Source organism: Melospiza georgiana, chromosome 3 (genome assembly GCF_028018845.1).
Source record: "Melospiza georgiana isolate bMelGeo1 chromosome 3, bMelGeo1.pri, whole genome shotgun sequence".
Taxonomy (NCBI): domain Eukaryota; kingdom Metazoa; phylum Chordata; class Aves; order Passeriformes; family Passerellidae; genus Melospiza; species Melospiza georgiana.
In genome coordinates this window covers 101,988,800-102,009,719 of record NC_080432.1, presented here as the reverse complement: position 1 = coordinate 102,009,719, position 20,920 = coordinate 101,988,800, and the positions used below count along the sequence as shown (strand labels likewise).

The 20,920-nt window shown below is 43.2% G+C and overlaps 2 protein-coding genes across 2 annotated transcripts; one reads left to right on the top strand and one right to left on the bottom strand.

Moving 5' to 3' along the window:
* Positions 1 to 9,548: 9,548 nt before the first annotated feature.
* BORCS6 (BLOC-1 related complex subunit 6) lies at positions 9,549 to 12,686 on the bottom strand. The gene is given in 4 exon segments (XM_058019946.1): positions 9,549 to 12,212; positions 12,266 to 12,501; positions 12,503 to 12,570; positions 12,677 to 12,686. Coding segments are annotated over 4 exon segments (1,023 nt in total). The 3' UTR covers positions 9,549 to 11,503.
* On the top strand, positions 12,479 to 14,768 carry PNRC1 (proline rich nuclear receptor coactivator 1). The gene is made up of 2 exons (XM_058020590.1): positions 12,479 to 13,065; positions 13,631 to 14,768. The coding sequence occupies exons 1-2, from the start codon at positions 12,685 to 12,687 to the stop codon at positions 14,069 to 14,071; spliced, it is 822 nt and encodes a 273-aa protein (XP_057876573.1). The 5' UTR covers positions 12,479 to 12,684; the 3' UTR covers positions 14,072 to 14,768.
* The last annotated feature ends 6,152 nt before the right edge of the window (positions 14,769 to 20,920 follow it).

Here is a 20,920-nt window from a genome sequence, read left to right as displayed (position 1 = left end):
GACACCAGCTGTGACTTCATGCACTGATTTGCAGGCCTGAAAAACAAGATGCCTTGCTATTGATCCTCTGCAGCTGAAATGATAGTGTGTTTGATGTATCAGAGATAAGAAGTTGGACAACAAGCTCATAAGCAAGATGCCTGTCATTCCTAGAAGACTAACACTGGTCTCCCTAGTGTTCTTAGACTTTGACCTAGGCAACTGAGGCCTTACTTGCATCAGCTCTGAAGGATGATTTTCAATGGAAATCCATACTGTAAAAAATACCCACGTGTAACATTGAATCTACTGCATAAAATGAATCATATGATAGCAGGGTGCTTTGAGTGCGGATGAAGTAATCAAACAATTAAAATGTCACGATGGCAAATGACTTGTAGTAGGGCAAAGTATGGCATGATATATGAGAAACTCATCTAATTTAATTAAGTGGAAAGTATGACTCATAGTCTTTGGAGCTGGGCTGGGGAGTGACTGGATTCCACAAAGTAGAGCAGTGCTCTGATGCTACACTGTCTAGTTTCTCTACTGCCAGAATATGGACACCTTAGTAAAAAGCTTGCCCTGACTGGAGGCTGTGGTTAAAACTGATGGAGTAACTGCGGTCCTGGCTAGTGCAGGAGGCAGACTGGGGCAGAAATAGCTGTTAGAGAGTTGTCACTTCTCTACAGCCTGAAATAGCAAAGAGAGTGGCACTGTTTCGGCCTATAAACCTGCATACATGATGATTAAGATCTGGGTTACTATACTAGCAGAAATCTTTCTCATGTGATCAGTCACACAAAGAAAATATTATTACCCATAGGCACTCTCTCAGACTTTCTGCATCATAATTTTGTACCTATAGATATATATGCTATGATTTTGTATGTGAATATATAGCCTTTGAAGAATAATAGATGTAGGAGCTATAATAAAGTACCTGAGGACAAAAAACCAGACCTGATTTTATTTATAAGACCTTATTATACAAAATATGTGTAACACACTGTACAAAAGTAAATGAAGACCACAGTCTTTCTTTTGAGGTTCTTGAAGTCCTGAAAATACCCCAAGAAACTGGCCAAAAGCAAAGGAAAGGAATACAGACTAAAGCAGAGAGATCAGCCTGACAGCCCCACAGGCTTTTTAAAAATCAAATCTGAATGTATATATTCAATACAAATTAAGTTATGGTAATATATATGTATGGTTATATATATATTCAGATGCTCAAACGTTGTTCTTGTTAGTTTCGCTTTCTGTTGGGGAACAAGCTGTACAAGAACACATGCTACTCTTTCCCAAAAAAGCCTCACTCCAAAGTAGGGAGAGGGAGGCATATCCTACATCTGCAGCACCACTGATCTAGAGAACTTTAAGAATAAACTGGCAAATGTAATTTTAAATAATGATGTTAAATAGTTTGTAAATTATTGTCATCCAAGCATTCCTTAGGGAAAGGGAAAAAAATTTTGTTTGGAGTATGTCTGTAACTTCCTATGCTCCTTTCACATTCTCACCACTTTAGGCTTCACGGAACAATGATATTTTATGATGGACATGATGAAATAGACTTGCCCTCAGAGAACACAGTGCCTGTGGTCCATTGCTACTCAAACAGCTACAGTTGGAGTCAATGCCACATCTTTCCACTGCTGATTTTACCTACTTCAACTAGGTTAAGATTAATGAAAAAAAAAAAAAAAAAACAAACAACTTGTCATCCTTATCCTCAAACCTTCACTCAGTGTGGAAAATGTCCTTGTCCAGATGGACTTTTAAGGAATTACTCAGAGACGTTAAGTTCCCCCAGAAAGGGAAGGAGGTAAGAAAATTACTCTGTACTGGCCTGAAATGAATTTCCAAGATCTCTGAGTAGTTTAAAGTTTTGAGTTTGCAATCTGTACACTCTGAAAGAGTGCAGGCAGTTACTGGAAAATGTTAACACTTCTTCAGAGAAGTCACTTTGTGAAGTCCTGTATCTAGCTCAGCCCTGCAGAAACAGCTTCTCAAAAATCCCCTTTGGGAGAAAAATCTTCACATGTTCTTCTACTTTCTGGGAGTTAGATCTGCTAAAATGAATTTAATATTGTATTTTTAATATAATTTGATGCTTTGTCGGAGATCCACTATGTCACATATTCTAGGCTTTCCAAACCTCAGTGAAAGCCTTAGCAGTCTCTGTGAATTTAGGCCAGGCCTATGCATGTTCTCTAACACAGAGAATTAGAAAAACATGCCAGCATGTGTCGCTACACAACAGCAAAGAATCGTGAACAGAACTAAAAGTGATTAATTAAATGTAAATTATTGAACAATGACACAGAGATTAAGATGCCCATATGAGTATAAACAACATGTACACAATGGTGGTCATACACAAGGTTATGCTGTTTCCAAATAGGAAGCCTGTTTTGCTTATTTGTCTCTGATTCAAAGTTTGAACAGGGAGAACGAAAAGACAAGACATTTTGTCCTAAAAAACAGCCCACTTCATTATTTTCTATTCTTCTCTGTACTGCAGTTGTATCTGCTTTGAAACGAGTAGAGCTGTTGCTAGGTGATCTTCTTTATCCACTTTCTAGCTGAAATTTCAGCCGGCTGAAAAGAGTTTTTATATCTCTAACAGAATAAAATTAAATTCTAAGGCATTAATAACTGTTTTCAACTCAACCCTGCTTCTAACTATGAGCCTCCTTCCTCAGGCCAACCCAACCACCAGCACAAGCGATGCACTTTCGTAGGCTGAGGGTCAACGTGATTTAAGTGGTAGCAGCTGCAAACCCTCCCTGAGCATTTCCCTTATCTCAGCTGTGTGCATCTGGCTGGAACACCCTTTCTTCTCCACAAGGATCCCTCCCTTGTGCTGAGCAACTGTCTGAGCAGTGGGACAAGGCTGGGAATCAATGCATCCAAAAAACAAACAAGTTTTCCACTCCCTCCTTGCTTGGCTCAGCTGGGTGGAGTTCCTCACTCTGGTTTGTTTTGTGGCTGCACAAGGAGTCTGGATAAACTCAGAGGGAAATGCAGTGGATGAAAAGGAACAAGTGGGCATGGCTTGGGCAGGAGAGGAGCTGTTCAGGCTGCTTTAGCACATGCCTGGCATTGCAGACAAGTATTGAAACAGAGCCTCAGATTTTCTTAGGTTTGTGATCTACCAAGGAAATCTGGGTTAGCTTTATGTGTAAAGCTGAACTAATTGAAGTTAGAACTGACATTATTAATCCAGATCTTGAAACAAACATAGCAATTATACTCAATGAAAAATGAGGGGGGAATTTTATTCCTATGTCTCTTCAGATTTGCAATATAGAAAAGACAAAGTTAAACCCAGGACCATTCTCACAACCACAATTAGCAAACTGGGGTTATATCCCTTGTTGTTCCTGATCTAGCTATGTTTTGTTCCATCTGTTACTGACACCCACTGTCACCATAAACAATTTTTTTATTTTAGTTTTGGGTGGCAAAACCACATGTACAAAAATTGGCAATTGCTTTTTCTTTTTTTACGGGGTGAGGGCTGCAAAGGATGGTTCAATTACATTCATCGTCTGTTTAATGTCAAATATTATTTTCTTCTACATGACCCATAATATCCAAAACCCTGATAAGTAACTGTCTATCCAGTTTTGACAGCATTAGTCACCTTGGAGATACAGAAACTTCTGTATCAGGTGGCCTGCAGTGAGTACTTGCCAGCCCTGCAGATCCACCCCAGCCGATCTGTGGTGCTACAAGCAATTTACCACCTGGCCTATTTATTCTTTATTCTGCCTTCTAAAAAAACCTGGAGCTAAGCTTGCAGAGCTCCCTGTGAGATCGCTGATTTCTTTCTGCCCTAAGGACATGCCACTTCTGCAGCAACTCGAAAAAACTCTTCTGCAATGAGAACTCACTTTCAATCACACCTGCTGTTGAATAGGTTGCCAAAATACAAGTATTTCAGCCTACTAGCACACTGGCTGAGCCAACACGATGTATACACAAAGTACCTTTGTTAATTTACTTTCTTAGAAGTTGTTCAGAACAACAGTGTAACCTAGAAAGAAGAATCCACTAAACAGGAATGAAAGCTGGGAATGGAAAAAAAGGGCTCAGTAGTAGCATTCCCTGAGGGAGCTGTTAAGAACTAAAAAGGGATTAAAAAAAAAAAAAAAAAAAAGCCTTACACATAAAACAGAGAAACCTTTTGATAGGACTCCCCAGTGTTTGCATCATCCAGCTGCCTTTTCATATAAGTAATACATACTATTAAAGATCCATCTAGCAGGCAGCAGTTACAAGCACATACATGCTGTTGTATGTGTGTCATGCATGTGTAACACAGTGTTATGTTCAACCCAGAAAACTTTTGTTTTCCAGGTATTGTGCAAATGGATATCAGCAGGATACTTAATTAAAAGTCGCATTACAGATTGGTAGAGAAACAAATATAGTTCTGTCCCAGTCTTGTTTTGTCTGTTAGCCAAGTTGAACTATTTCTGAGACAAAGAGCTGACCCTTATCTTGAAGCATAGCTTATAAGTAATCAAGGACAAAGAGCATGCACAAGTGATTTCACAACTGTAAGTGCTGATGAATGAATGCCGCAACCAAAAATTCCTACAGTGCTACGTCAATTCCAGTAGACATCAACAAGTTACAGAACTTTCTGGTTTATATTAACACACAAGGGAAACGTCCCATGACTCCTACTTTGCCTACTGTCCCAATCAGTTGTTCAGTTAAAGTGTAAGAAACAGACCTTAGCATTAGGTTGGACTGAAGTGTTTTCTATCATTGCCGATGTGTATTTTACATACTAAGATTGTACATACTTATTAAGATCTACACAGCTGGCCATTATTAAAAACTGAATTTTAACAACTTTTAAAGTTGACTTTTTACAGCTATTCTACTCAGTACAGTACAACATTAATTTTTGCTTTGAAACAGATGTTTTATAATTTTGTAGAATTAGTGTTTTGGTCATTATTTGCATTTTTCCATTGTCTGTGTGGCACAGACAGTATGAATAATCTTGTTAAAAGGAATTGATTTTGCATACTAAAGTATGTACGTATGATTCTTGGTGAACAAAAGAAAGGAGCTGCTTTGGCATACCCTGTACTCCAAACATTCCATCCCATCCTTTTTTACCATGATTTCTTTCCATTGTCTGTTGCAGGTAATAAATATAACACATCCCATTGAGTTTCATAACTTCCACCAAAATACATCCAGCTCTTTGTAAAGTCAGCAAAAGCCCTGTGTGAATGCATGCCAAAATGTAGGCAGGGAGACCAGAATTTCTTTTAGCAGTAGCCTTACTACAATATTTACTTAATCTTTCTATGATTAAAAAGAAAAACAATAAAGTTTGCTTTGGGGACTTGCACATATTGCATCACCTCACCATGTCACGTCCTATTTGGTGTTCTATAAACCCAGCACTGGGAGCCTACGTAAGCAGCAGCTGATTGATTGGCACCTCTCCTGCCAGATACATCACAGCACTCACAGTTATACTAGTCTTATTTTGCAAGTAGTTTGTAATTTTTAGTCGCATTTGTTGGCCTGTTGTTAAAATAAATCAGAACCAAATAATAAGACCTAGCTCTCTCCAATTACAGATACTTAATTTTTCTAGAATGCCTCCTGTTTAGTATAATTATCTGCTATATACGTAGTTTCTGACTTGCCAGTGCCTGCGGTTTGATTTTAAAGCAAGAAAATTGGTGGTGGCCATTCTGGGTACAAGAAGCATTGCAGAAGACAGCAGCAAGGAATTATAGAAGAAAGTGTAAGGTAATTTACTGTGACATTTTGAAGGCTAAAGGAATGTATGACATCAAAAGAAAACAGATCAGGTAGGCAGCAGAAGCATTGGCCAGGACCTGCAGATAGCCATTTGAAATTTGAGGTAAACAGGAATGAAAAACAAGGGCAGCCAGAAGAGGACACAACTGAGCTAATAAGGCTGGTGCCTTGCCAGTACGATAACACAGATGTAGTAAGTCATGCAATTGCAGACAGAAGATAAGTGGGATCAAAGAACAGCACCGAGAACTGATGAGGTCCAGAACAAGGTTTTGCCAGGGGAAATGGGGTACAGCTGGTGGCTGTCGAAAATGGTGAACGGGGCAGGGGAAGGAGGGGGTGAGGACACAGTTCTACTTTCCAGTTCCTCTCAGCAGACAAAAGAAAGCTGACGGCAGCGGAGCAGGAGAGATGAAAGGCTTTTAGTTGCGCATCTCTTTCTTTAAAGAGGGAAACAAAACCAAACTAGATCGGTATCATCAACTATAAATGGCATGGAGGAAGAGTTTTGGAAAATGGAAAATCACAATGTTGCTCAGTAGTGAGAAACTCCCCATCCCTTCCAGCTGAGGACACGTCACTGGAAAAGTCCCAGTCTGAGAAAAAAAAAATCCACTGAGTAAACAAATTGCATAGGCAGTGAAAACAGAAAGTGGAACAAAGTCAAAAGATACTTTGGCTTTAAAGGAGTTTATTTTCAGGTTAGCATTTCCTTGAATGGCATCAGCTCAAGTTCAGACAAGAAAACTCTCATTAGAGTGAAAATGGCTGGTAAACTTCACTGCTGGTATTAGGCCATTGAAAGAAAGCTCACTTATTAAAAATCTAGGATTTCAACCTGGGAGTTCTTGAATTTTCAGCTACTGAGTGTAGTAAAATGATCCCACTGACAAACCAGATACCCAGGATTGAGCAAGTTTGTGGATTTTTTTCCCTTAATTTACATGTGTTTCTAGACAAAGTCCTTAACTAAACCCTTCTGAACAACTCCCTGGGCATGGCTCTTTGTATTGCACGCAAGTTCAGTGGTGAGAATTTTTCCAGCTTGTCTATAAAGAAAACAAGGGGAAAACTTCCTCAGTGGCAATGAGACAAGAAATATAGTGTCAGATAAAATTCTAGGATTCTTACCTCTCTAGCTAGCATTCATAAAAACAAAAATACTGACATAAATTATTACCCTTCTCTAATAAAAATCTACTTTCAACAAAGGTACTTCATAGTAATTAATCACAGCAATGTTAACTCAAATTCTGGAAACAATTACAGTGGCAGCACTTTGTAGCAGTAATTGAGGAAAATAATCAAGATAGTTTTACCTTTGCTTTTCTGCTCCCCCGCTTAATGAGTGCAGCTGGATCCTGGCCTATGCATATGACAGTCCAACCCAGCTAGCAAACCTTTTCACATTCTCTCAGACTTGACAAGAGGATCAATTAAGAGTCTTTGGGCAAAGAGGTTATGAGTTTTTGGTTTGTTTTTCATTTAGCTTCTAATGTGTATAAATAATATAAGGGAACCAGAACTTCAGGAAGGTTTCAAATTTTGATGATTGTTTTTCCTGTTACAAGATAAGGGCAATGTTACTGCTGTGGCAACAAGGGGCACAAGGATCTCGACTGCTAAGATGGGAGCTCAGGGCTCAAGTCCATTGGTCACATCTCTAGTTTTGGAGCTTCAAACAACAGAGAACAACAGCAACAAAAGCTTTCCTGAAGCACTAAGCTGAAGGGGCAAATGTTAAATTCAGTCATGTTTCAATTCCTGCATCTGACGCAGTTACTGCGTTAAGCTTTCTAAAAGAGAAGCGTCATCAATTTTCCATGTGTGCTCTTACATGCAGGGCAGAAGGTTCCAGGATGTGGCTAGGCTGGGGGCAGTGCCAGAAGTACAGACAATGCTCGCAAAAATGTACTAATTGGACTAATTTATGATTTTTATAAGAATGTTCTTTTCTCAAAGTAATTTTCAGGCAATAAAACCAGGTTGTGACAGTATCGTAAACATGATTTGCTGTTCTTTAAAAGTTGTTTTTTTCATGAGTACACACTCGGGTTGATCAGGACAAGGTAGCGTGGCATCTGACAGCCAGAACCTGTCTTATGTTGGATGACATCTATTGCAAGAGATGTCTGTCTTAACACTCTTTTCAGTTTTGGCTTACAAAGTTTGCTAGAAGAATTGATCTTACTCCTCTGGAGAGCTGTTGATAATTTGGAAGCTTTGCAATTTTTTGTCTTTTGGTACTACAATCATTGAAACCATTACAAAATAGTTGCATCTGTAATGCTAAGAGGTTTGTTCTTGGATTTAACTCACATGCTGCTCCTCGCACTGGTAACTCAGTCAAGAGCCTACTCATGGGAGTAAGTACCACCTAAAAGCTGCACATTGCAGCCAAAAATATTGTATATTTTAGATACAAAACACACACAAAGATGATGCATTCACTTATTGAACATTTGATACAGTTAAGCAACACTGGGAAGAAGGTCTTAAAAGTGAAGTGTTGGTGAAGTTCGTTCTTGCTTTTTGTGACCATGTTTTTTCTCCACTGTAGTAAGGTTCTAGCTGGTAAAGCTTCTTTAAATAGCACAAATATAGAGCTGGATCAGAGTCAAGGAACAGAAAACCTCACAAACAAAGGAAGACTAAAAATGCCCTGAATGAAGCAGAACCAACCATACCTTAATCAGAAAAAGGATTTCTACAGTCACACCTCACACTTGAAAAAAAAATTATCAGACTAAACCAATTCCTAATGGAGTGGTGGTTCTCAGAGTAGAGAAGTCATTCCTAGTCCACAAATAATTCTGCATCTGGCTTTGCTTAGTGCTATGCAAATCATTATATTTTGTTAATTTTCTTCCCTGACCTTGCCCATCTTGTTACAATGAAAGTTCACTTGGCAGCTGATAAGGAAAGCAAACAATTGTATCACTGAGTGACTAAGCAAGAAAATATATGCAAGCCATTTGAAGGTCTTGGAAAACCCAAACATGGTTTTACACTGCTCACCGACAGACTAAGCAAAAAAGGCTAAAAGAACTTGTAAGTTTTCACTCTCAACATCCAAAAGCTGGGAAGGTGCTAGAATTAACACAGGATGTGCACAAGAAAGCCTGGACTAGGATCAAAAGGGCAGTAGAGAAGCATATGGCTGCAGAAGGACCAGCTTCACCATAAGTGACAGAGCCGCACTGCACTGTAGCTCCCAGGGATTCCCACGGGATTTCAAGGGCAGGGCTGCCACCAGAGCTGCGCTGACACAGACGCTGGCAAGTGTCACCACTCCTGCAGCAATGCAGGCTGCTGCGGACAGGGGGCTGGGAGCTACAGCAGCCATGGGGCGACCAACCAATACCAATTGCGGGGGCACAGAACAGGCTGACATCAACTGGGCTGGGCCTGCCCCAGGGACGGCAAAGGCACAAGGCAGACACCAGGCAACAGGAGTCACTTCAACAAGTTCAGTTAAATCTGCCCTTCAAAAAAGCTGATGTGTTCAGAAAAATATTTTAAAAACAAACCCAAACAGCATAATTACTGCTTTCTTCATGCTTGCAATTCACAAGTCAGTCATTCCTTTTTCATCACATGAATGACATCACTGTCAGAAATTATTGCCTGAGGACCTAGACTGAAACCAGCTCTGCAATCTCCTGTGCAGATGCAGAAGCAGAGTTTAAATTAGCTTTCAAATTATTTTTCCAAATAAGAAATACAATAAGTGAAACACCTCAACAACAACTAACCACTAACAATTAAAAACATAAAAGTAATAACTTTATTCTACAGACTCAACAATTTTAGTAGGGAATTAGCATTGAATGAAGATGACTACAAATGAAAGACTATCAAAACCCAAGAGTGTACTGAAACATTTTAAAGGCTTCACCTTAGCTTGTGTGAGTGAGGAGTAGCTGTACATAGGTGGCTACACAAATAAGCTTGCAGGTCTTTCCTGTACATTTCAACAGTACTCACAAATTGTGCAAGATCAACCTTTGGTGTTCACTCTTGGCATGTACCAAACACACTTAGCAAAACTACTGCATCTGCATAATAGACGAGTTCAAACTTTCCCAGGAATAACAGAACTATTAAAATTGCAGCTGCTGCTGTGGTATTGAGCCATCTTTAGTGTCTTCTAGGCCCATGGGATGCAGCAGCAGTTCAGCTCTTTTTCTTCCCCGACTTCTGGTAGGCCTCTGGTCCCCTCCTGGAGCCACAGCAGACAATACCAGAGAGAGCCCTACCTTGGCACAGCCCAGTTCCAGTCTTGTCCCGTTGCTAGGGCTACAAGGCCACACATGAAACACAGCCCTGTGCTGAGGGACACGTGGCCAAGGGGCTCAAAACAGGCCAGAGAGTGGCATCATGCAAAGCAGGGTAGCATTAACACAATTATTTTGTTCTAATTCACTATTGTCTGCATGCAGAAGCACAGGGTATCACAGTGCTCATCCCTCACCTGGCGTTCTAGAGGAGATTATGGGGGGGTAGCAGCTCTGCCCATCGTAAACCTGCCTGCTCTTCAACCACAGGTCCAGGACCAGAGCAGTATTTCTGGCTACCTTCATTCCAACGTTTTTACGAGCTGCTGGTCACCAAAAGCACTATTACACTGACATAAGATTATTGATCCTTTTTCTGCTGAAATCTTGTTACAGGGACATTTGTGACCTAAACAGATTGCTAAGAGCATCACCTAAGAGGCTTTTTGCATAGGAACATTAGCGAGTAGAGAATTCAGCTACTTTCAGGTCTCAGAGGAAACACTCCCTGATATAAGCAGAATCACTTCTGCACACTGTGATTTGTATACAAAAGCTTCAAAGTTATACAAATAAATTATTCCAAAGCAGTCATTTTATGTCAGTCATACACCCATGTAATATCATCATGTACTTCTATTCCTCATGTAATTAGATATTTTCCCAACTGTAAAGAAAAAAAAAAACCAAAACAGAAAACAAAAAACAAATTACAAAATAATAGGATCATTTCACAGTGATGCCATTTAAACTTTTACACCATGAAAACTGTAAAGATTAATAGAGGCAAAGCACATTTAATCTGAAAGCTTTTATTTAGAACTTTGCTTATGATTTGTTCTTATCTGAACCTAAATTATCTTCCATGGACTTTATATTCTTCTCAGAAAACAAGTGTCTTTGCTATATGTATTAAACTCACTCTTATCTTAAAACTGTGTCCTGTAAGAAAGAGTGGTGTTCAGTGAGTTTATTTGCTTTAAAAACATAGGTGAGAATTACTCTTCAGGCTCCAAATCAACTACAAATAAGCACAGATGCCTGTAAGCATCAAGCAGGTACTCACAAGAATTTTTAATTTGATTTTTAAAAAAATCTACTTTTAATTAATACTCGTTAGTTTCTCTTAGCCCTCAATAAATAGAAAGCGTAAGGCATGTGAAATCCAAATTCTTTAATGGAGCTGAAGCTAAAAAGCACCATCTGCCATGTACCCCGCGGTTTTCAACCGGGACTTTTTCCTTCGTCCGCCGCAAAAATTTCCCTTCGTCCAGATCAACCCAGGCGATCTGGCCACGGCCGCCGGCAAGTCACGCACGGGGAGAGCGAGCGAGGATGTGCAGGTGGGAGCTGCGGACGCCGTGAGCGGTGGGGCCGCCGGAGCGAAAGAGCAGCAGCCCCAGGCCCGGGGGCCGGCACGGGAGGAGCGGCGGCGGGAGCAGCTACTTGCAGAGCCCCTCCAGCCGCTCCAGCGTGCCCTTCATGTCACGGATGCGCTTGGCCAGGGCGGGCACGGGCTGCATGGCGCGGTCCAACTCCTCGCAGCGCGCCACCAGCGCGTACATGGCGCGGATGCTGAGGTCGGCCGCCTCGCCCAGGCTCTCCACGCCGTCGCGGTAGGTCTGGATGCAGCCGACGCTGAGCGCCGTCAGCGCCTGCAGCCCGCAGTGCACGTTCCGCAGCAGCTCGTCCACCTGCGCCGCCACCTGCCCGGCCAGGGCCACCACGTCCTGCAGCGCCCCGGGGTCGATGGCGGGGATGGAGGACCCGCCGCCCCCCGCCGGAGGCTCGCCCCGCGGGGCGCCGCTCAGCCGAATCCGCCGCTCCAGGTTGTTGGCTACGAACTGGGTGAGGCGCCCTTCGCGCAGCACCGTCCCCTCCAGTTCCAGGGCGCTCGCCAGCGTCGCCCGCCGCCCCTCCGACAGCTGGCGCCCCGCCACCGCCGCCCCTCCGCCGCCAGCCAGGCTGAGCGCCTCCAGGCTCCGCTCGTCCCGCCCCCGCCCCTCCGCCGGCGCCGGCGCCGCGGCCGGGCCCGGCTCCTCCATGGCGAGCGACGCGTGCCCGCCCGCTGCCACCGCCCACCGGGGGCGCGCCGACGCCTGTTTACGTCTCTCGCGATTGGCTGAGGGGCCCGGGGAGGCGTGGCCTCGGCTGTTCGTGCGGATCCCGATTGGCCGATGGAGCACCGCCCGCCTGCCGCGCACTGCGAGCCCGTGACTCGGAGACCGAGAGGGCGTGTCGGCCCGGATTGGGCGGCCCCTAAGGGAGGCGTGGCCCCGAGTGTTTGTGTCGCTTTCGATTGGCTGGAGCCAGGGCAGAGAGGCCGCTGCTCCCCCGCGATTGGCGGGGCGGGGCAGAGAGGGGCGACGCTGGCGCCATCCGCGCACGGCGGTTGGCGCGGGGGCGGAAGTGGGCGGGACGCACCCGGGTAACAACACCGGGGAGCTGTTGGTGGCTCGCCTCACTCCCCCGCCATGTTCTCCTAGCGGCGGCTCCGGTTGCGCCACCACTTCCTCACCCCGTCACAAAGCTCGGGCAGACCCTCCCCAGCAATCCGACCCGCTCGTCCCTGCTTGGGCTTGACCCTTCTCCCCGGCACAACTCTGGGTACCCACGTCCTACCATGGTTACCACCACGGCGCCACCGCCCTTCCTGGCTCGGATCTCGGCGGGCACCGAAGACCCGCGGCGGCTGCCGCCCTCCGCCCTGCTCCAGCGCCTCCGGCGCGGGGACAGCAACTGCGAGAACCAGCCCAGCTGCTGCCTGGCGGGCCCGGGGGGCAGCGCCCGCCCCGCGCTGAAGAGGGTGCGGCGGAGGAAGGGAAAGATCCGGCCCGGCCCCGCGGGGCTTCTACCCAGCCGCTACCAGCAGTACCAGCAGCACCGCGCCGGGCTGGGGAGACGGACGCCGCTAGGAACCGACTTGGTGACGGACGCCCCCCCGGAGGAGCCCCCTGCGCCTGCCCCCTCGAGACCCGCGCCCGGCAAACCCCTCAGGAAGGAGGTAAAGACAAGACTGTGCTACTTTTCCTCACTTCAGCCCGCTCCCGGTGCCCGGCGAGCCGGCCGACGGCTTTCCCTTTCCCTCGGGGTGGGGGGGGGAACGGCGAGCGGGGCGCCCCCTCAGAGCGGTGAGGGGGGGAGCGGGCGGGGGGGCGGCAGAGTTTCCGTTACGCTCGGACGGGGCGGGGCGGGGCTGAGGGAGAAGCGTGGGCGGTGATTGGCTGCCCGGCGCCCACCAATGGGCGCGCGGCGCTGCGCCCCAGCAACAAGCCGGATTTAGCGCTGCCGCTGGCCGCGCGCCAGCCCCGCCCCGCGCTCGCCGAAGGCGGGACGTGCGCGGCGCGCAGCGCCCCATGGCGGCCGGCGGGGCTCCGCGCCCTCAGGCCCCCGGTGCCGGCCGAGCGGCGGGATGAGCTGCGGGATAAGCGGGAAATAGCGGGGAGAAGGTTTCTCGGAACCCCTCCCCCTGCCGAGGTGGCCCCCCGCGCTTCAGTAAGTGTCGGGGGCGGTGAGGGAGCGCGGAGGAGAGGGGTCGTAGTTGAGTTGATTGTTCTTTGTCTCCGCAGTTCTTAAAAAACAAGATGGGAAAGACAGAGAAGGCGGCCGTTCCCTACGGCCAGCCCGTTCACGGCTTACACCTGTGTGAACAACCAAAGATTAACAGGCAGAAGAGTAAGTGTAACACGCCAGTGACGAAGATCGCCTCGGCGAAAAAGATAGAGAACTTTTGGCAGGATTCTGTGTCGCCAGAAATAGTTCAGAAGCAGGAGAAAAAGCCACTTAAAAACACAGAAAACTTCAGAAATGCCAAGTCCAAGAAACCTATCGCCCTAAATGAAGTGAGCCAAAAAGAAAATTACGCTGGGGCAAAGTTCAGTGACCCACCGTCTCCCAGTGTCCTTCCAAAGCCCCCCAGCCACTGGGTGGGTGGCACAGCTGAACTGTCCGACCAAAACAGGGAGTTGATGGCAGTCCATTTGAAAACTCTCCTAAAAGTTCAAGCGTAGTTCCCAAGATCTCTTGAGTAATTGGCAAAGAAAACTCCATCCAGGAAACTAAAACATGCCTTGTTGCAACAAAAATTGCAAAAGACTGTCAAGTCTTATAATCACATAAAAAAATCCTTGTATTATATTTTTTATGGTTGTGTAAATAGTGTACATCTTGTATTATGTGTATATTCTTGTTCATACTTTGAGAGGTACATTTTAGTTTTGTTATGAAAGGATGTATTTTGCACTGCCTGATTGGTAGATGTCTTGTATATAAAATATGGACAATTTTACGTGTGTGCTTGACACATGAAGACTTGACTTGCTTTGCACAAGGTAATGAAAATTTTGGAAGGAGAGTACAGCTTTTTGATTAAGGTTCCAGATCAAATGTGAATGTTCTATTCGTGCACTACTGACAATAGTTTTACATTCTGTCTCCCAATCAAGTATTAACATGGAATTTTCCATACAAATGTGAAGTTTTGCCCTCTGCTCTGGAAACTATCTGGAATTCCTGTTCATCTGTTTGTTTTTAAAATTAACTGGAGTTTGACTAAAATTCCAACCCACCAATTTGAGCACTGCTGATTTCTTTAAAAAAGTTTAAAAACAAAAACCAAGGAAAAAAAAAAAAGGAAAGAGCAGAGCTTTCTGCCAAAAATTCAATTGGTCACTAAAAAATTAAATAAAACAATTTGGCCTCCCCTTATACATGTCTCTGTTTTTCTTTGAGTGTGTGTCTGTTAATTCAAGTATGTGAATTTGAATCACTTGATAGCATTCTAGTGCATTGGTAGAAATACTTCATCTTTTATCTCAGGGAAAATTAGGAGATAAATAATGCACCAAGAATTCCTTATGTTTAAAAAAAACGCCACCTTTGTGACAAATCGTTCCAGGATTGTTTTGTTTGTTGAAAACTGAGAGTTCAAGCAAGTTGGGCACTTAGACATTGAAATTCATGCGGTAATGCTCCTTAAACGTTTTCATAGTATGGGCTATTAAGCGAATCGACACTGAAAGTAAGCAGCGACAGAAAATGAATGGAGCAAGTCGAATTTTGTGTTTTCACCAGGTTTGTCTCCTGCTCATAGCTGTGCTGGAAAATGCATCCCCCTGACTTAAAATTCTTTAGGAATTGCACTGTAGATTAGACTGACAGGCATGTTGAGGAGGTAACAGATTTGCAGTTATTTTCGTAATCTAGTGTTTAAATAAGATTAATACCAGGAAGTTTGTGAAATTTACATAAGCTAGAAAAGTGTTTTGAAGTTTTTGGATCACCAGAAACGATACACTGTCTGTTCTCTGGTGTCCTAGGAGAGGAGAGGGATGAAAATGGCTGAGGTGGCTCCCTGGTGTGAGCAGCATCTTCAGAGACAGGCTGAGCTGCATTCGGTGTGTTCATGCTGCACCTCTGGCCCAGAGCATCGCTGCATTCCACACGGGGCAGCTGGCAGGGTTCATTAGTACAGCCCTGACATGAGCCTGCTTAAAAGCTCAAAAATTAAGGGGTTTTTGGCTTGCCTGTAGATACTGGTTATGTAATTGTAAAATCAGGCTGTTTAGCTACCGATGCTCTAAATTAAGGGTTGATACAAAATTTTTGGTTTACTCCAAAGAATTAGAGGTTCACGGTCTTGCAAAAGAGACTGGTATTGGTGTACTCGAGGTCAGTGTGTGGCTTCAACAACCCAGTTTCCTGCCTAATCTAAATACTCTCTAATTTGGTGTCCCCCATTTTCTATTCTAAAAATGAACAAAACCCCTCCTGGTTTTCTGTTTGTGGGATTTTTTTTAAATAAACAGGGCAAAGAAAAATGCCACTGGAATCTCGCCGAGGATGACTCAAGGAGACTGTAAGTCTGAGTTTGCTATATTTGGTAAATGCTGTATTGATCTGCCGTTGTGCTTTTCTCTTTTTTTTCCCCTTTTTTTCTTTTGCCTGCATGTCACCCAAGTGCAAAACAAAATGTCTTACCCATAGCTTTAGGCAATGGTTAATTTGGTCTGGTCGCCGTGAATCTTGCTAACTAGCTTGACAAGAGGGCGTTGCCATCAGCCCGTGGGTTGGCGTTGTTTAGAAGGATGTGTCCTCTATCCCCCTGATTATTATCTCATTGCCAGCAGCCTCTTCCCCACCTTTCAGAGCTTACAGAGTGAATGCTAGCTCTGATCCTGCATAAAATTTATCAAAGTCGCATACCTCTTTGTTCCTGCCCTGATGTGCCAACACATCCCTTAGGGTTAAAGAATCCATTAAATGTTAATTGCCAGTAGTTCTCAGCTCCTCAGTCAATTCTTTGAGAGCTGCTGGCTGAGACTTCTGAAGTGTTGGGAACATAAAATTTCCCATAACTTGTTGGACCCTAAAGGATAAGATAACAATGTGGTGTTTCTAAATAGCAAAAAACCCAAAGCTTATTTAGCGCCCATCTGTGTCAATGATCCCGCAGAAGTGTTGGAGCACTTCCTTTTTCTGTCTTCCTGAGATCTTTGGGCTGAGCCCCTTCCTGCACAGTGGACAGGTTTGTGTATTGGGCCTAAGGGCAACATGCACTTCAACATGACCAGCTGAAAATAAAAACGTAGTCATCATTTAGGACTATGTTTGCACCTTAGTTGTCACTTTCCTGCTTTTTTTTCTTTATGTTTTTACAATACCATCTCACAGGGATTTTCACTCTCAAGATTTCCTTCACTTTGACAGATTCTTTATCCCAGTTTCCTGAAGAGGAGCCATTGTATTACATGAATGTACTCTTAAATTTTGAGTTCAGAGCCAGCAAAACATTAGTGTCATATTTGGAGGGCTTGTTTGCAGTGTAATATAAAATTATGGAGTGACACTTAAGGAGTGACCAGCCTTTAAGGAAGAAAATGAACAAAATCAGTGGATGTGTTATCAGCTAGTCATGTGTTTGCTGTACAGGAATAAATAAAAACCTTATTAAATCTACTGAGATCATTAAGGAAACTGAACATTAGCTCTTCAGATAATCCTTTCTGTTTGAAACTCTAGTGCAATGCTGTGCAGAACTGCAGGGGAATCTACTGAGAATTAGCTACCACCTTACTTTTAAACAGTTAAATGTTAATGCATTGACAGTCCTGAAATGTAGCTCTCACAGAGGACAGAGGTATCTGTTGTTGGGTTCTCATGCGTGGCTGAGGCTCAGCCCATTACACAGCTTCATTAATAATGGCTGGCTTGGTGCTCCAAGGCTGAAATGTTTCTGCCTCCTAATGCAACAGGAGCTAGAAATCCTATGAGCATTTGAACTGTATTACACCAGGATCTCTTCAGAGATTTTGCTGAATTGTGCTGAATACGTAAGCAATCTGCATATGAGACTGTAAATTTAATTTAATTCCATCTGATTAATATTTTATCCAAGGCATGTAATTTTAAACTGTATTTTCATTATTTTCAGATTTTTTTTTTAGCTTTTGCATGATAAAACATTTGATAACTCACACTTTAGGATTTTTTCTTATTTAGACAGTTTTGAAATCAAGTACAAAGCTGTATAGATTATATAAAATCTGAAGATTATAGATTATATTTCATTGTAATTTTGAAAATAAGTTTACCTTTATTTTCTACATAGAGTCATAGAATGGCTTGGGTTGGAAGGAGCGTCAAAGATCACCTAGTTCCAGCCCCCTTGCCATGGGCAGGGACACTCCTCTAGACCAGGCTGCTCAGGGCCCCATCCAGCCTGGCCTAGAGCACCTCCAGGGATGGGGCATCCCCATCTTTCTCTGGATAATCTGTTCCAGTGCCTCACAACCTTTGTAGCAAAGAACTTAGTCCTAATGTCTAATCTAAACCTATTCTCTTTCAGTTTGAAGCCATTCCCCTTTGTCCTGTCCCTCTATGCTCTTGTAAAAAGTCTTCTCTCCATCTTTCCTGTAGGTTCTCTTCAGGTTCTGGAAGGAAAGCCTTGATGCTTCCATTATGCAATCAAACAAATTCCTTATTTTCTTCTACAACTTCTTGTGCTCTTTGAAGTTTGATTTTACAATGTGTTCCTTAAATATTCTTTTTCATATTATATGCTTGACTGAACTTTTTAAGGGGATTTTATTTTCTGTTGAAATTTCTAAGATGGGTTTCTGTTAGGAGTAGGCTGGTTCTCACCTGAAAGAGGCTATGATGTAAGCAAGAGGTAAAGTTGTAAAATGTAAACATCCACTGTGAAAAACTGATGCTACTTTGTTGAACAGGTAGTTGCTGTTTCACTAGAAAAGATAGATGAAGGGCATATCCATCAATTGAGGAGAAATACATTATCCAATAAAAGGACCTAAGTGCTGAGGTTGAGCAATAGAATGTTATCAGCAATTTTGAGGGTGTGAACTTTCTGGATTGCTCTGAAAGTGCAGTAGAATGTTATCAGAACTAAGGCAGGAAGGTCAACAATTCAGCCGAATTTGAAGAAGTTTCCTGAGGAATTAATTTGCACTACCAACATGTCCTAGCAGAGTCTTCCCCTGTGTTCAAGTCAGCATTTCTCTCTAACTTTTTTTTTCCCATGGGGTAATAAAATCTCATTTGTTCAACTCCCAGAAAACAGATTTAGATTTCGCAAAGCTCTGACTCACTTGGAATGCTGCATTGGTACTTTTATTTAACATTAGCCTAATGACATTACTACAAGTGTGTGGCAGATGCACCACTCAGTCTGAGTGGTCCATAAACCCTTGTCTTCAGTTTGAGAACTAGGCTGGTTACGAGCACTTTCAGTGTAGGTTGCCAGTGGTGAGTAAACTGGTGTGATTTCCCTAGATTATACCTGGAAGAGGAAGTGTTTGGGGATCCAGGACTTTTCTCGTATTTATAGTCAGACTTTGCTGACTCTTTTGTTGTAGTTCAGTAAGTGGCTGTATCCATTTCAAGAAGTGGTGTAATCATCATGGCCATTGTGCCATTCTTAAGGTCATAAAGCAAAAGGTTTTGAGGAGATTGCTGTTTGTATATTAAAGATGCCATTTGCTCCTTTAATGAAGCGGTGTGCTTTCATCAAGTAGGCCTTTGAACCCTTTAATTTGCCAATGTCCTTATAAGTGGTGATGGCAATGGCCATCAAAATAAAATTTACTTCGTTTTTCATTTCCTGAAACAAGACCTAGAGCTGCATTTAATAAAGGGCTTAATATAGAGAGTCAGGCTTTCCTCTAGTTTCTCTCATCACCTGATTCTTGTGTCCTTCACTGCCTAGAGACATAGCTGCAAACAAAGAATAAGGTGTGCCCTTACTTGAAATGATATGTAATTTTAGATCTGTAATTTGCTTCTGTGTGTATGTAGCATGAAGCTTTTGTAAGTTTCATTCCTAGCATCAGGATATTCACAAATTGTATGTTATCATGTTATTTAGAATAGCAATAAGTCATTGTAAGAATTATTGAAGTCATAAATTGACGGATCTTGTCCAAATTTTAGATATTCTTTGTATGCAAGTAATAAAAAAGGGATGATTGTTTTGTGCCCCTTCTCCTGTGTACTAGGAGTGAAAAGGGAAAAAATGGCGAGACAGGGAGAAAAAATACTCTGAGAAACAAGGTCAACTAAGAGACGAGAGTAGCAGCGTAGATGTCACCATTATTTAATGCTGGAAGGAAAGATACTGCAAGAAAAAATTGTCTCCTGAGGTAGATGATGTTACTGCAAATTTAAGGAATTTTAATGGCTAGATGAAACTCAGTTTGCTTCTACTCCTTGACTGGGACCATCTGAAGAATGACCATGTGAGATGGCAGATTTTGTTACTGACTTTTTATCTGACTGTTCAGTACCTACTGTCCATTACTAGAAATTGCACCTTGCTGCAGCGTTCTTAATGGTTAGCGCTGCTTCAAGTGTCACAAAATGTCACAAGTGCTTCTCAGGTTTTCACCTTTTTTTAGAAGTAGCTAGATAAAGTATGTACATTACTGTATGTTAGAAGCCTCCTGTATGTTTTGCAGCTGGGAATACAGGCATGCTAGAAGGGAACTAGCTGGCTTGAGGTCCCTCAGTAGGCTGTTCATTCACCCAGAAAGTGAACCATAGTGTCTGGAGGTCCAGCCAGGTTTTGTCTTTGCCAGTACATATGGTTTGTTTTGTGTGTGATCTGCAAGTCTTCCTTACCCACTGTATAGTATGTAAAATGCAGTTAATATAAGGTTCTGCTTAGAAATGTTTGTAGTTTGATAGGACTGGTGAGATAAATCAGGATGCACCTAGGTTTTGTGTGGTACGCAGTTTTATTACATGATAGTTTTAGTAATTTGCACAATAAAGATTAATATTACACTTTTTTCCATCCTTTTTTTGGATCCTTTGATACAATATATAATCTATACACACCACTGTCCTCCCCCCATGACCAGCAGTGGGGTGGCTGATGATAAATCAGCAGTTTCTGTTCATTAGCTGCTGCTCTCCACTGCTGCACAAACATGCTGCAGCCAGCAGCTGGCTGAGAGGGCCATGTGCAGTACCCTCAGAGTTCCTTGAGTTTACATTTGCTTTATCTTTAGCCTTTTATTAGATCCTGGAAGAAAGAGAGAAGCCCAGTTGTTTCCAAGAGAAAACATCTTCCTTAAGGAGAACAGAACGTGTCATTTGTGACTGATCTGGTTTTTGTTACTACCAGCCAGTCCTTCTTAACACCTCAAGCCTTCCCATCACTTTCCCAAACTGTTTTCTTTATTTTTCACTACAGCTCTGTCTTTTTTCTTGCATTTCCTCCTAAATACATTTACTTATTCTCAGTTTCCCTCACTTCTGGGCAAATGTTCACACATGTAGGTTTTTTCACCTGAAAAATCAAACTGAGTGTGCCACATTTATTCTGTTCTGGGTACAATTGC

Excerpts from the sequence above, each read along its gene's own strand:
- PNRC1 (XM_058020590.1), top strand. The coding sequence starts at position 12,685 with ATGGTTACCACCACGGCGCCACCGCCCTTCCTGGCTCGGATCTCGGCG. Across the intron at positions 13,066-13,630 it reads GCAAACCCCTCAGGAAGGAG|TTCTTAAAAAACAAGATGGG; the intron begins GTAAAGACAAGA and ends TTGTCTCCGCAG.